Source organism: Oxyura jamaicensis, chromosome 17 (genome assembly GCF_011077185.1).
Source record: "Oxyura jamaicensis isolate SHBP4307 breed ruddy duck chromosome 17, BPBGC_Ojam_1.0, whole genome shotgun sequence".
Taxonomy (NCBI): domain Eukaryota; kingdom Metazoa; phylum Chordata; class Aves; order Anseriformes; family Anatidae; genus Oxyura; species Oxyura jamaicensis.
In genome coordinates this window covers 3383836-3400525 of record NC_048909.1, presented here as the reverse complement: position 1 = coordinate 3400525, position 16690 = coordinate 3383836, and the positions used below count along the sequence as shown (strand labels likewise).

Below are 16690 nucleotides of genomic sequence, written 5' to 3'. Positions count from 1 at the left end.
CCTAAATCAGATTGGGTTACAAACACCAGGGTAATGTAAATGCTAGGGGCCCGGGGCCTCACGTGGGTGTTTGCACCAGACAGGCAATTCCATGGCAGTACACAGGTTAAGTGTCGGAGCACCTGGTTGCTATTAGAAGCAGGGAAGGAGGGGGAAAATCTGTTTTGTTCAGTTCCTCACGGCTGCGATCAGACCCTAGGCTGAGACAGGAGTGCTTCTCGACAGGCTGCTCAGGCCTGGCCGCTGCGGGAGGGAAGGCTCTGACGTTGGGACTGAGGAGGGAAAGATGTGGGCCGTGACCCACAGAAAGCCCTCCTTCGGCGGCAGGAAATCAGCACATCGCTATTGATTTCCAGGGAGCGGTGCCAGCATCCACCCCCCCAGGGCACTGTGCTCGGTGCACCGGCAGGCAGGTTAGGACAGGCTAATTGCTGAGAAGGCCATCATCGTCACTGACGAACCTTTGCCTGTTGCATCGTGCCTCTCGATGAGTGGCGCCTGATTACTCAGGCCCGTTAACGGCGTCCGGGCCGTGCCATGCAGCCGCTGTGGGCTCCCCACAGCAGCAGCAGCCCCGCGGGCTCCAGCAGCAGCACACACCACGTCGTTGCACAAGTGTATGGAGCACGGCACGCACGGAGCTGGGAACCCAGCAGCCACCCTTTGGCATGCCAGTACCTCATGGCTGGGCCTTGGAGTGTTTTGGCAGCTCCCTCGGCCCCATGCCGGTTTGCCAGGCTTGGCTCTCCTCATGGGAAGAAGGTTCTTCCCAGCTTAGGGTCTTCAGCTTGGCAGGACAATGTTCTTCAGCTTCTCTGAAGCCAGACTGACCTCCAAGACTTCTCAACAGGCCTGAGCCAAGACCTGATTGTCAGGACTTACCACCTTCCTGTTCCTGTGCAATGCCCCCGAAAGGGTAAACCCAGCCACGTGAGCAGCAGCTTGCAGAGCCTGCTCCAGAGGCTTCAGCAGCCAGGGGAAGTTATTGTGTCTATTTTCAGCAAGGCTTACATTGGGCCCCGAGCGAACACAGATGTTTGCAGTTTTCTCGGCTTCCACCTCTACCAGTGCTCCTCACTGAAGCTCAGCCTCAGAGGGCATGGGCACGGAGGCTGCGTCCTCCCAAAACGCCGCTCACTGGGACCAGGGAAGGGGCCTGTGCCTCCATGTGCGTATGTCAGAGACGTATGTCGTGCCACGCACGCCGCGGAGCAGAGCCCGCAGAGATGTGCGAGGAGATGAGGTGACTATTCCAAAGGAACATTTTGTCATTTCCCTCCTTAGGGGCTCTGTGTTTTGCTTTAAGCCACTTCAGATTATGAGAAATCCTACTAGCTGGTCTCCAGTGGGATCTTTAATGGTTTAATAACTGAACATTACTGAACATATTTCCACTAGCCTCTTTCTAAAATCCCATCATGAGCTAATTTCCTCTATTGTCATTACATCTGCAACTGGTCTTACATTTAAAAAAAATCTACCACTGCGAATAACTGATTTTGTTTATTGCACCGAGCTCTCATGGCCAGTATTTTTAGCAGTGGCTGATAATTTGGGGTGTCCAATTCCCTCAGTGGGGTCCGATTTGCAAAGATTAAGCTTAATTTCCACTTTGCCTCTGCAATCACCAGAAGACGTGGGAAAATGACGGAATTGGGCATCAGTGTAGAGATGACCCACGCCACTCCACATTTTAGAAGATCCTGGACAAGAAGAGCAAGGTCACGTTTGGGTGAAACAACTGCACCATGAATGCTTTGGGCTCGCAGTGTGCTCAACGCATTGCACACCATGCAATGAGGCACCCAAAGGGCTTTGTTTTGTCTGTCGCTGTGCTATCCAACACAGTATTAAGGACAGCGCAGGTATGTCAGTGTTATTCCCTATTTGACAATAGCTTCAAGTTTAACAGAAACTTGGAATTTATTTCCTAGGAAAATATTTTAAAATGAAGTGCCCAGGAAATGATCAGGCCAATAGTTCAGGAAAAGTAGCAGAAAAAAAAAAAAAAGCTGTACTGGCTGCCACTGCTGATAAAAAGGTAGGTAACACATTTCGGCTTCTTCTGCGGTATTTGAGGCTCACTCCAAGTTTTACAAGAGAGTTATTTTTAAATTGTTGCATAACACATGTCTGTCCAATATTTCTTTCCTCAATCAAGCAAAGAAAATGCATTTGTTATTCCTGGGAGATTTCTGGTACTTCTTATCTTATTTAGAGCCCAAAATAAAGATGCACACAAGGAGGCAAACATCAGAGAGAAATTATTATCCATGAGATAATGCACACCCTAATTTACCACATATCTGAGACCTGCAATAAATTATTTCACCCCGCAGGAAAAGTCTCATTTGACCTTCATTTTTTCTTCCCTGCAGCTGAAAACTCTGCTACTACTTCTAGGTCGTGAGTTCAAATTCCAGCCTGGCTGGGAGCGATTAAATATATCAATTTCTAATAGTATCTATTTGGTTAATAAGAGGACAGCAGTTAACATTCACTTTTTCAGGGACATGGGCACCTGGCTAGGTCACAGTCTTCAAGGTCTGATCTCTCTTGGGCTCTGTGCATCACCCCAGCTCGCTGCAGACAGCAGTCCTACGCAGAGCAGTCCCCGGGGAGTCCCTGGAGGGAGCAGAGCTGTTCCCTGTCTCTCCTGAAGCAAAGTGTCACTCCCCAAAACGGGGCAGCCACTGTTTTCTGGCTATCCCCATGCTCTTGAGTCATTTCCTTGAGAGGCAACTGGGCGTCATTCAGAGCAATGGTGCATTTTGAAGTTAACCACAGCCTGAAGAATCACTCTGGCTGCCCCATTTCAAGATCGCAAAGCTGTGAAGATACAAACCGCCCTTACTACCTTGTTCTTGCATCATGTGCGGCCGAGCCAGAACAGGAGCTACGGATTTTGCCAAGTGCCAGCTATAGCTACAGCGTTACATAAGAAACCGCAACAGCGAAGAATCACAAATCTATCACTACAGTTGGCACCAAATGGTATCTCTGCACAGGCTTAGCAGAAAAACTGCCTACTGAATGGGCACAGACCATCAAATTGTTCTTTCTCTTCTCCAGGGCAGGGTTAAGGCAATTTGGCAGAGGGTGGTAAGGGAAAAAATTGCTGTATCTGTTCTGTGTGTGGGGTCAGGAAGCAGGTTTTATTTGTTTGCAAAGATAACCTGGCACCTTTAATGAAGAAAGAGAGAAAGAAGGAAAGCCATCAGAATGTGGCTTCCAGCTGTCAAGTCACATCAGCCAAATGGAGATGTACAGTCCCTGAGAGCAGCAGCACTGCTAGCCTCTAACATTTAATTGTGAGCTCTTTGAAAGAATGCACCTGGTGTATTTTTTCTGCAAAGCACCCGGCACACTACTGGCAGCTATATAAATAATAACAGCCGCTACCTCGGCATTTAGCAGCACAACATATGTGAAGGAAAGAGGCAGGAATAGTAGATGGAAAAGAAGTAGGTTTCTCCTCCCTGTTTTACCGGGCTCTCAGTGGATGAGCTGAGGTATGGCTCCTGCCTGGCACGGGGAGCAGAATGGGTCATCCCTGCTGCCTCCTTGCCCTGGAAGTCAGAGGCAAGGCCACACTGCTTGGGGAGAGGAAAAAACTTCCCCAGGTGAGGATGCTGGAGGTGAGGATGCTGCTAGAGGAGGACTTGACTCCTACCAGCACTTCGCCTCTGTCGGCATCGAGTAGACCTGCAGCCAGCTTCTTGCTGTTGGAAGGGAAGGTGTGGAGCAGGCAGTCACCCGCTATTTTTCTGTTTTTTCTTCTTGGGAAATTCCCAGGTTCATCAGGGAGAAGCAGGGCGATCGATACAGGCTGCACGAGGCAGGAGCCAACAACGAACACACCCAGCGCTGGCTGGGGAGCACCGGGAGAGGCGTTAAGAGGAGGATGCTCGCTGGCAATCTCCAGCACCTCCGCTGAACTCCGTGGCTGCTGCGATGTTGTACACCAGCTGAAGATTAAACTTCATGACTTTGCCAAACTGACCACAGGCAGCTCCGCTCCATTCGAAACTCTTCACTGACACGCGAAGGCTTACAGACAGCGAAAGCATGGCTGTTAGTCCAGCTGGAAAACTTGGGTCAGAGAGGAATAACAAGGACTTGGGTGAAAAACTAGGCAAGAACCAGAAGCGCTAGTCCTCTACCTGAAACTGGATATTATAGGGGTAAGAAAAACCTGGCAGGGCACAGAGACAGAAGGGTGTTTGCTCCTTGGGAAGGCCCAAAATAGCTTTGTCCATGCAGCACTGCACATTAGTGACACAGTAGCTGCGAAGAAATGAGCAAGAAAGCATGAATAAAAGTCAATCTGTTCATGTTGAAGCTCGTTAAGGCGTTTTTACTGGAAATGAGCAGTAGACTTTCATATGGATATAGACAGGGATCTCTTTAATACATTACTAGAGAGAAAAAAAAAAAACATGGAGAATTGTGTAATTATGGGAAAGAAACCTCCAAGATGAAGACTAGGGAACAAACACTTTTAATAATGGCAGGTCTTGGGTACTGCTAGAGGTGGCAGAAGGCATCAAATACTTCTGGACTCAACGAGAGATGGCACTATTTTGCACTTCTAGTAGCTGAAGGTGGTTGGACTGAAAGGAACACTGAAGTGTAATGGAAATTTATCTTTCAGTTACCACCTTGAGGTTAAATATTTGCAGGAATTAAATGTTTGTTAAAAATCTAAACCCCCAAATCCAATATCTGCAGATAACAGAGCTGGTACATAGACTCAGCCAACACAGAGAAGGATGGAGTTACAACACAGCTATAAGCAATTTGCAGGACTGGATGTCTCAAAATGGTGCGTATGTTGGTATAAGAGGATCGAGAAAGTCAGGATAAGCTCAGAGCTCTTCATTTCATGGAAGCAGTTGGCTGTATTTATTCAATTTCAAGATAACTCTGAACCAGCAGTGGGGCATATCCACAACAAAAGCATATGAGGTCCTTGCACGCACCAAGGCAAGGCACTTCCAGGGTTGCTGGGCAAGTATTCATGCCGTTGCAGAAGGACATCTGGAATACCATATACAGTTCTAAAGCCTGTTGGGAATCCAGATGTGCAGCATGCCGATATCACACAGACAACCGAGCAGCTTTTGTAGATAAATCTGGGTGTGTAAAGTGCTTTTTTAACATTTCAGTCCTATCTTAGATACTCCCCAATATTTCCTGGCATATCAAGAGAGATTTGGCATGGTAACTGTGGAGGAGGGGTGAGCAGAAGATGATGATAATATGGGCTTCAGCTTTTGGTATCAGGAGAACATCCACCCAGTGATCTGTATCTTGTTTGGGTGGAAATATGGTGTTAATTATCTTCATGACAGATGGATCTGGCAATTCATTTCAGCTGCTTTAGATCATACATTCCTCTGGCTGGTAGAGCTTCAGAAAATAGAGAAATAGATCTTCAAGATGAATGTGAAGGAAGGAATGCCATAATAAGGACAGATGTTGCCATGAAATTTTAGTGTTGCATTCAGCAGGGACTTAGCTTTACATATCATCTTTGTGATATTCATATTTTTTTAGACCTCTGTTCAGCTGGGCCTGTCTCACGTGAATGCAGTCTTCCTATTGAGCTGGGGGGCTAAAAGGCACACCACCAATAACTGGGTGCAGCGAATTCTCCCTCACCACAAATAGCCACTGCTGATTTTCCAGCCTCTCTGCTTGTTCATATTTTAAGGAATTTAGCAAACATTTTACACACATTCAGACTAAGGAGTGTTTTCCATCTCCAACAACGCATCACCTAGGGTTTCTGACAAATCACATATCATACGGCCTCTTCTGATTGGGTACCAAACAAGCACAAATGCCATCAATAACACAAATTCTGAAACAAACAATGGTTTCAGATAAAGCGTGTGAAGTGCTAGGGACTCACGAACAATACCACAGCAAGCTCTCCAAATCCCTGCAATCTTGATGATGGTAATTTCCAAGTCATTCTGCAATCACTTCAAGAAGCCCTAGTGAGATCTGTATCCCACCGTCTTAGGTGCTGAGTTAAAACACAGAAAGTGGCATTGAGTTCGCAAGCTGAGCACTGAAGTGAACTCCTGACTCTAACAAAATATTTAAAAATACTTTACTTGCTTAAACAGTAGCTGCACACAGTTGGTGACCAGTCCCCTCTATTAACAAGCAACTGAAAAGGAAGTAGGTGGACAAAAAGCTAAATCTGAGAAGAAACACATTTTCTCATACACTGTATGAGAAAATACAGATTTCTCTCAGTCTTTTTCCTATTATGAAGCATGAATGCAGCATCTCTAGGTGTCACTTAGGTAAATAAAGCACTGGTCAGTCTAGGAATAACTCATAACAGGAGAGCATATTTGCTTCTCAGTGGTGCTCAACTCTGCACAACCAAACCCAGCACCAGGGCTTTGTGACAGCACTCTAAGGCTATCTCAGTCAATGCCTTTGACTTGAAGAACCCCACGGGTGAACAGAGGTTACAGAGATGACACGACCCACCACGAGTCCTCACGTTTTGAGGTTTCCTATGAAGTCTGGGGCAGGAAAGTAGGAGAAATTTCCAATTCTCTGACACTGTAATTCTGACAACTTTCCAGAACTGCCCTGGGCCTCCCTCATCCTGGCCTGCCCAAGGGGCGAGCGCAGATCACTGCTGGCAACCTGGCTACCAGCGGGCCGTGCTCCCCGCAGCCCGTCCCGCTGCCAGACATGGTGACCCCAGGGGGCTGATGCCTCGTGACATAACTGGAGAGCCTCCCATCATGGGAGGTATCTTCTCACTGAGCTGTTAGAAGTCCATGGAGGCTCCAAATGAATGTGAGAGCACCTCGGTGACGGCAGAAGCCCTCCAGGAAGGCCAGAGGGAGGACAAGGCAATTACCACGCTCACCATTCCATCTTGCACGTTATTCCGAGTGAACAGCCTCAGCGAGACCCTCTACGTAAGAGCACAACACGAGCTTTGGATTAAATCATGAGCTGAGACTTGGAGACCTGCAGAAGAGGCTCCTTCCTTATCACGCGTGGCAGTGTGAAGACTCAGCAGTTCTGCGCTGCACCTGCCCTGACCTCTTTTTTCCCCCATTGATTTATTTCTCTTTCTGCTCTCTTCCTAGGCGCTGTGTCTCATTTTGTATTACAAATACCAACAATTCTGGCCGTCAACTCTCGGTGGAAGCATGCGTACCTTGCCTGCTTTCTCTAGGTCCAAGGCCCTGTTCCTTAGAAATGATTGTTAGCCTCTGCTCGAGCCAAGAGCTGAGATTAAAATTCAGCTTGAGAACAGAAGGTCTGGCATTATTTTGCATTTCTTAATAAAAGGTTTCCACTGTCGTAGTTATTTCCTCTCCTCTGCGGAGCACCCACTGCTGACTAGGCAAGGGCTATCCATTAAAGGCTGTCTCTCCTCACCTTAAAGAGAAGTTCCCTCTCTTTGACGGGAAAAAGGTAGGAGAAATTAATTTTTCTTTCAGCATCGCCACACCTGGGGAAAGGATCTTGCTCACAGATAACAGTGCAAGCAAATATTTTCTTTGGGAGAAAAAGAGAAAGTGAAGATCAAGGTCAGAGGAGGCAAGAGTAAAGATACTGACTGCCTTCAAAATAACCTTCCATAGAACATGTGGGGGTGTCATTTTATTTCATATGGAAAACACGCAAAGGCATAAAAAGGAGGGGTAACTGGCTTGGGGCTTGCAGAGATAAAGGGGTTGCAATGTCTGGTTGTACAGATATGCCGAATTCCAGCTGTACAGAACGAGACAAACAGGCAGATGAGAAAAGGCTGAGACACACAGTACTGAGCCCTACATACATGTGCAGGAGCACGGCCCAGTGCCCCTGTCCCTGCCTTTCTTGAAGCACCTTCCCCTCCTTCCTGCTTACAGAGAGTGCGGACAGTGGCAAGCCAGAGATGCTCATGGAAAACTCTTCTTGCATTTGCCTCTGCCACACAGCCACAACCCCATGCAGAGGTTCACAAGTTTGCTGCTCTCGAGGAACGGCCGAGCAGCAGCCTGGACACGCAGCACCAGGCTACGGAGCTGCAGGAGCCTCCAGCAGAGGAGGAGATGAACCAGCGCTGTGCACATATGGGTATTAGGACAAAAAAACATCACTCCGCTTTTCAAGATTTCAAACGCACGCCAAAGTCCTGCTTAAAAAACAGCTACAAGTGTTTAAAGAATCTGCATCTTTGACTCCATAGCCAGTGACTAAAGACTTCATTTTAGCTTTCCAAGTGTCTAGTCGGAGCTCACTGTCTGGATTTTCCCTGCAGTCCCTGGAAAGACGCAGGCACCCGGAGCCAGCTAGACTAGAGTGTTTGGTTAGGTTGGCTCTGCCAGCCTCCGGGAGCAGCTGTTTCTGTCTACTGATCACAGGTAGAGCCCAGAAAGACAAACTTAAATTTTATGTCTGATTTTTAACTAGGTGCGACATGCAGACAGGTACAGTAATGTTACCCTCCATGATTTATTCAATGCCACGCAGGAAAACTGCCATTAATCCCTGGCTACTGATTTAATTGTTAGAGCACCTTCTCCCTTCAGATGGCTAGAAACTAGAAGTCACCCACAAAATCATAATAAAAGACATGGGAATAGAGCTCAGAATACAAGTTGTGTTTTGGGCTTTTTTTTCACATTTTATTATGAACTCAAAACTGGACCTGTTTCTGTGGGAACTTGTGCTAAGGTATGCAAATATTTCAAACCAAACCAGTCCCATTTTCCAGTGTGAGTGGGCCAGGTTTCAGGCAAAGATGCTTTCACAGCAAAACCCTGGGAAAATTTACCATTTTCCACGTTTCCAATATGCCACTATTCATCTCATTTTAAGTGCCAGCAATTGTTGGAACAAGGCTACAACCCAAGAAAGCTCTTAAGCACATGCTTAACTTTCAGCACATGAGTAACCTCAGCAAGGTTTGGGGTTTTGCTTTTATATTCACTACTGTTAGCTACCTTGAATTTTGAAACCCATAGGGACAATTTGCATCTTCTGAGCTGTATAATTGCACCATGAAAGGGATGGTAGCTCATGATTACTGAATTGTTAATTAATCATTTTTATTATATTTAAATATGCTTCAGAAGACCATAATGATGTATGCTTCCTTGATATTAGCTGTACTAATCAGATCATCTTTTCTAAATTAGAGTGCAGTTTTCTTAGCAGGTTTCCTTTTATCTGGTGTTCATTTTCAGAAGAGTTTCATGTTGTTCCCACAGATGAGTGAATCACTTCCAGGGAATCATGTTATGCAGAAGATGTTTTTCTTACTTCTGTAGAATGCCTATGGGTAAGATCACGGATCTCCGCAAAATCATTAAATATTTTGAAAATGGGCTTTCCTCAACAATCATGCATTCCTTGACTAGTTGAGCATAACTGCATCTGGGATGAAATTCAGTCCCTACAACAAACTAGCATATTTGGCATGTTTACTGTGCAACACAGTCTGTGTTAGTGACACATGAAAGAAGAAAATCAAAGTAGCTGAAATCCATTTATATACCTGAACAGGCAATTGTATTTTCTGTATTCTCTCTTAAGGGGTGAATTAGAAGTCTCAGTGCTCCAGCACAGCGATTCTGTCTCCGTCTCCCCTGAAATATTACTTTGAGAAGATTTCTAAGGAAATTATGCCCATGTTACTCCTGAGGTCTTCTCTTCGGTTATCTCAAATATTTAACTTACCAAAGCTCAGGTAGATCGTGATATCCTTTCTGGTTAAGGAAAGACCACATTTTACATTTCTGCACAACCAGCCAAGAAATTCCTTTAAAACTACCTATGAAAAACCAGCCTATTTCACCAGAGTGTAATGCTCCTAGCTTACAGAAAGAAAATATGAGAATATCCTCTCTTGGTGACATCTGATATGTCTACCTAGTTTAAAATCCTAATATTCAAAGCAACACCAGACATCAACAGGTTGAGGAGAAGAGGCTGTTATCTTTCTCTGAACAAGTCTCTGGAAAGCAGTACTTACGTGTCAACGAATCTTCTGCTGAGGTTTGAGATGACAACCGGAGATCCAGACTGGAAAGGAGGATCCCGAATGACTTTGTACTGGATGGGTTTGCAGTCCGTGCACAGCGTGCTGTGGGGAACAGAGCTCAGCATGGCAGCATCGATTTCCAGATGCTCGTCCAGTGTGTAGATCTGGATCCCGTACACCTCCTCGCCCACTTGTCTCACATCCAGCTTTATGGTCAATGGGATGTCGCAGAAGACGTTCTGTGGCCCAAGAGAAATGTTCTTCCCGCTGACAGTGAGCAACTTGATGTCATTCACTGCTCCGCTGGAGTCCCAGTCCGGAGAAACAAAGGTCACCCAGACCGTGAGGGACTCTGGAGTCAGGGGATAACGAAATTCCAGCTGCAGGTAGCAGCCCTGCGGCTCGGGACAGGCGGGGGGCACCGTGTGTTGGTTGACTGCCGAGTTAGGACTCCACGTTCGGACGCTGGATTTACAAGGCTGCTCGACGTCAGGGTGCCCTGGAAATAAACAAGGAAACACAGAAAGTGCATAGCAGGACTGAGGGAACATGGGTTATCATTGGCATTTGATTAATCTTGAAAGGAACTGGTGGTGTGAGAGCACGTCTGTCCAGGGAGCTCATTATTTACTCGAGCAGAACAGGCATGGCCAGCATGGGGAGGAAGAACTTCATGCCAGTGTCTCGTGGCTGGGGCAGAGAGACACAAAGCCATTTGGAGTGCCCAGCAGAACCGACTCCAAATGACACAAACCGTGCCAGTGTGTCTGGTCCTTTATTTCCTATTTTTGGCACCATCCCCTGTGCCAAGCAATATTTTCTTCCCCGTCCACTTGGTACTTTACCTTTATTTCACCTCAGTGCTCCTACGTACCCCCCGTGTCTGTTACTCTAAAGTTCCACTTTTTCCTTGTCTTTAGCAAAGTCAAAGAAAAGAGATTTTGCTGGTTCCAAGAAGTTGTCGCGTTGTGTTGTTGAGAGGCAAAATATTCAGTTCACTCCTATGCCCTTTACAGGCTAATCCTGCACGTTGTGTAAGACGCCTTTTTTTTGGAGGCACAGGTTTGAGCTGGCTCTTTGCACTCGTCATGATGAAACAACAGGCACTTGTACTTTTACATTTCTCACCGTTGGCTATGTTCAACTACACGGGAGGTATTACTAAAAACTAATGAAAGCCACAGTGCTTGCTGGGATCCCAAATACTATGGTAACATTACAATTTGGCACGGAGTCATGGACTGCAAGATCCAGAGAGGTCAGATGGGTGGAACAGTTGGTAACAGAATCCAGTGAGAGCTATAAATTCCCTCTTCCTTCCCAAATAATCACACAAAAAGGGAGCAAGCAGGACAGAGAGAAGACAAAGTACAGGAAAGAAGAAAGGGAAAAGAAAAGATAAAGAAAAGTAACAGGAGAAATGCAGAAGGCAGGGAAAAAGAGAGAGCAAGAGAGAGAGCACAGCTGTTGGCAACCGAGGAAGAAAGCAAGATAAAGCACTGGGCAAACATGACCAAACAGGACATCACTACTAATCTAAAGAGAAAAGGGCAATGTGTGAAGGTTATGCTTATTGTCTGTGATCCAATGAAGTGATAGAAATGTGCCTTTTCTGTCAAGGATACGCAGCCCAGGGAATTCTCCTGTCCATATGAAGTGAACCCAGGTGCAGAACGATTTCCTTGTGTCTCAGCTGTCCCCTCAGAGAACCAACACAAGTGTCCCACGGATGCACAACTTCTAACGCTTCTCCCTCACCCGCACATACCCACAGCCCTCCTTTCCTCCTCGCATGCCCCAGAGCTGTGGCGATGCTACTAAGCCGAGCACCTGGACAGTCCGAAGCAGCGATATGCTCTGCAGGATGCCAGAACTCCATTAAACACCCTCAATTTTATTCCCCTTGGCAAGCTCGCAAGTACTCAGTGTGTAATCACTCAGAGCAGCGACAACCCCACACAGCTCACGTCATCTCACAACGCTTGCTGCCATCCACATGTGCTTGGCTGGGCCCACCGATGACTTCCGCACAGGTTCACAGCGAGCTGCTGACTGCAGCCCCCAGAAGGTGGGTGTTAACCCCACCATCTCATAGCGCTTTGGAAAAAAATGTGAGTGCTATTGGCATCTTGCCGATAGGAAAATGGAGTTGATTAATAGCTCACAGCCTGGCGGGTTTTTAGATGTGGCCCCCCGTTGGGCTCCTACAAATTCACCTCTGCCAGTCCAAAATCTCTGTAAGACTTAAACTGCAAATAAGCTTACGTGCTTTGGTAGAGCAGGGAGTGATCCTCTGAGTTCAGGTGAATTGAAGTCAATCACCATTGCAGGGGACTGAGCACTAGTGCCTGCTGAGTGAGATCTGCTCTACCTGGCAAGAGTGAGAGCTTGACCATACTCTTGCACAGACTGAAACCCTAAACCAAGTACTGAGGTGGAGCTAAATAGTCCCTTTCTTAAATATTAGACACTTAGAGCTGAGTAAGAAATGCTTGTTTAGTTGCAGGACAAGCTCAAAACCTTATTCCATGTAACTAGATTTCCCTACATGGGTGCATACTATGAAAATCACAAATATTGTTATATAAAAGGAAAGGATGGAGTGGTCGTTGTGCCCCTGTACGCTAAAGTTCTTAAAACCTTTTAGCTTATGAGATCATCAGTGAGATCAGTCATAAAAGAGCATTTCACACAGTCTCACATCTTGCCAAACATGAGCAAAATGCAAATGTGAGGTGTATGAGAAAAAAACAAATCCCATCTCCAGTCAGACAGCAGGGATGGCAGGTGGGGAAGGAGGTTTCACCCGAAACATCAGCCACATCCACAGCCCGGTGTGTCAGCACAAGCCTTCACCCATGCCTTTGTGTTGCCCCTGCCATAGGGACAGAGACGTGAGATGCTTGCATGGGGAGGTCAGTTGGGATCAGCAGACTCTTGTCTGTTGCTGTCACAACTACAACTCACCTGCCTCACTCCCTATTTGATCTAGACAAAGGGACCTCCAGACTCACTCTGTTCTTAGTTAATAGTGAGGCAGGCAGTGGGAATTCACTGAGAAATGCAGATACTGCACAGGAAGCAAGGGTACGTCCTTGGGTTTGAGTGAAAATCACAAACCCCTTTGCTTGAGTTGTTGAGCTGCTCTAAGGTCTGTCTGTCTGTCTAGCAGGTGATGTTGCTGAGAATCCAAAGAGCTTAGAGCTTTCTTGCTCTACAGAAAAGGTAAAGAGTAAAACAGAACTGCCTGATCTCCTGTGCTTTCCCACAATTGCTGCTGAGGAGCAAGCAAGTGGCACAACTGGCTGGGAAAGGATCACAAAATACCTCAGCTTGGGGGGCTGCAGCCCACCACACTCCGGCACCAGCAGGGCACTTGGAAGGACACATTCCTGGGGCAAGAGTTACGCAATGGGCACAGCCCACAGGCTGTACACACATCGTCCAGACCAGAGATGGTGTCAGGCACCTGGGTTAGCTGTGCAGTGTAATAACACTGCAAGACCTCAGGGACATGAAATGAGACCGACCAGGTTCAGAGCCTCTGCAGGGACACGTGAGAAATGTGGTTTTCTGGTAAGAGGCTGGATGAGTGCTACAAACCATTTTCCATCAGTGTTGTCTCAGGTTTTCAAATGAGTTCATTCTGGCCATGCTTATGCCTCTTTGGTATTCACTTTCCATGAACGTTCATGCAGTGGAGATTTACAAACATGAACACTTGCAGAAAATGAATTTAAAGCTTGCATGCTTGAAAACTCACAGATAGACAATTAAAGAAGCCAGACAATGACTTAACTGTGCTATTTGTAACTCAGACCAAGTGCAAACAGGCAGAGATCTTGAATGTCAGGGAGTGTGGTAGTGATGACAGAAAATTACAGAGCAACGAATACCATACACTTGGTGTATTTTCTACCCTATAGTGGAGACAACTTGTTAATGCAGTAAGAGGACAGGATTCCCAAATTCTCCTTCCAGAGCAATGGCACAACAGCAATTGAATGAGACAGATAAGGATCAGACTTCACCCTTCATAGTTAAGAATATGCAGGAACACACTGTAAGAAGAGGAAATTAAATGCAAAATGCAGCTGAGTAATAAATCTTAGAGTAGCTTAGTTTCTCTAGGAATGATGCCCCTGGCAAGACATGCGAGATCTAGAAGTTTTCAAATCAGAGCTCGTTGGAGAAATTTCGACGGAACTGAGTATTTCAGTGGAATACGCAGTTCTTTCAAAATCAAAACACTTTGCAAAATTCAGTTTATTTGGCCAAAATTTTATTCTGGAAGAGAAAATGGGAAGAAAGTTCTAACAATATTAGAACATTGTGTTTTGACATTTTTGGAAGAAATCGTTTTGCTTTTGCACTTTCAAACGCTTTTCATTTTGATATTAAAGGTTGCTTTTGCCCTAGATTATATACTAAGAGGAGATTTTTTCAAATGTCATAATTGAACTGAAGTTCACAAAGGAGGAATTATATAAGCTAAACAAAACATTCTGGCCAGCCTCAAACACTTTTTGTTTTTAATTTTCCTTCTTGGAGAATTTCAAAAGTTTCAGGTTTTGTTCCAAAAAAAATCAGGTTTCAAAGCGCTGTAATCATTGGCAAGGTGGAAATTCAGTCCTTTTACCCTGCACTACAACTGCAAGTGATCCAAACTTCACTAATCCTGTTTACTTGGTAATCCGGTCACACTCGTAGCTGGAGCGCTGCTTCCCAGGACAGATCTCTTCCACAACATCCACTCAAGGGGCAGGTGCACTCTGTGCTGTGCTCGGCAGCCTGGCCCTTGGATGTTAAAACCAAGGGTGAGCTGGGGTGAACCACGGCCCCTGAGGAGCCCCTGACCTCAGAGATGGGCATGCAGGGGAAGCGGCACTTTGCCCGCACATCCTGTCCCTTCACACAGCAGGGGCACAACCTGTTGCACATGCTGGCGTGAGGACCAGGGAGGGATCCTGCGTGCCAACACTACATGTCACCATACTAGCTTACAGATTATCTTCCTTGTAGATTAACTCCCATGCACCCTAGCTGCAGGACGGAGAAGCCCTTAATACAAGAAGAAATTTGTATAATGAATTTTCAAAGTCCAGGCATCGAGTTTTGAGTTCAACGAGCCCATCTGTGCGTTTTCAGTGAAGTTTGGGCCTGGTGCGTGCTGCACCTGAAGGAATAGCTCATGATGGACAGAGTGAAATAATGCTCTGCTCTTCCCAAACCGTAAGTTGTGGTTACTGACCTCTGCCGAGTATAATCTTAAATATACTCTACTACACCCAACTCTGTACACAATGGCAGGTATAGAGAGAGTAGAGTTAATGATGGAGATCTAATGGCATTGTACAACCGTCTCTGCAGACCATTTTCCTTCCAACTTGCTCTAGAGAGGAGCTGTAAGTGTGACTTGCACAGCACCCTGAACTAGACCGAGGCTGATGCAGTCACCTGCATTCCTGCAGGAGTCCTTTCCATAAGGGCAGTCTCTGCTCTGTCCAGTGAGTCTGCTGGTGCAGCCTGTTACATCGCAGTGCAAGCACAGGCAGCAGAAATCAGGTCCAAATAAATAACATGCAATTCTTCACTTTTGGAATTGGAGTAGAAGGAGTAAACAGCTCCCCTGAGGAATTCATCTGGCAGATGTGAATGGTCAGTGTTTCTTGGCACTCCGCTGCTTTCTGAAATTCAGGTTCAGCTCCCGGAATTCATTTAACTCATGGGCAGGGCCAGAACATGGGGGCCAAACACAGGTATTTCAGCCAGGGGCATTACTTCAGGGACGCAGTGCATTTACTTGTCCTCTAGTTCTGTTATGGTACATACAGGTACAGCCAGCCACCCTCTCCCAGAGGTTCCCACCCGCTCTGTGGCTCTCTTTTTTCTCTGGCCCGACCTCTCCCCTGCCACGACTTCACCCCTGCCCATCCGTGACTTACCTTCTGCTTCCCGCGGGCTCCAGTGCCCCGAGGGATCACAGGGCATCGGGGAGGAGGCGCTGAAGGCGTACTGCACCAGGACTCTTCCTTCCACACACAGATCACATGCTGATCCCACTTCTCTAGGAGGCCAGGAAAACAGGAAAACACACCACCTTAGTAACAGCCGACTGAGCTGCTTATTCAACTATAGAAAAAACAGTAAGACTTAGAATTCAGTTGCACTTAACCCTCTTTTCTTACAACACCAACAAGAGTGTTTTCTGATCTTCTGTAGGTTTGGGCTATTGGCTTGTGAAGACGACATCTGTGTGAGTCCACCAACAAATACAAAAAGACAATGACAGCATCCTGTGAAACCACACTCTTTCTGTTTTTTCCCTAACTACACCTGGATTAAGCCCTGACAAAAGAAATACATGTTGTTTAGCAGACAGAGCAGACAAGCATGTCTCAGGAGATTTCAGATCTATTCCTGTTCCCACCATGGATTTATTGCATGAACCTGTGGCATTTCAGGACCGTGAGGGCCTTGGGCTTACCAGTGATTAGAGGACACAGTGAAGTCCCAGGCTGTGCAAGCACCAGACAGAGCTGCTCTGTGAAGCGCGGCTTTGCTAAATGCGCAAGGACTCGCTTTCGGAAGTGTCTCAACGCCCAGATCACTAGAAGTCTGGAAAGGGGCGGGTTGTGATCATACAGAAAAGAACATGCCCTTAATCCTTTC

The 16690-nt window shown here is 46.5% G+C and overlaps 1 protein-coding gene across 3 annotated transcripts in view; it reads right to left on the bottom strand.

Annotated features, from left to right (window-relative positions):
• Positions 1 to 16690, bottom strand: part of PAPPA (pappalysin 1) — a 363136-nt gene that overhangs the window by 99397 nt on the left and 247049 nt on the right. For all 3 annotated transcript variants that reach the window (XM_035342002.1, XM_035342003.1, XM_035342001.1), the window contains 2 exons: positions 15964 to 16085; positions 10010 to 10517 (listed from right to left, as the gene is read on the bottom strand). In XM_035342002.1, coding sequence (XP_035197893.1) covers positions 10010 to 10517; positions 15964 to 16085 — 630 coding nt within the window. The remainder of the gene's footprint in view (positions 1 to 10009; positions 10518 to 15963; positions 16086 to 16690) is intronic.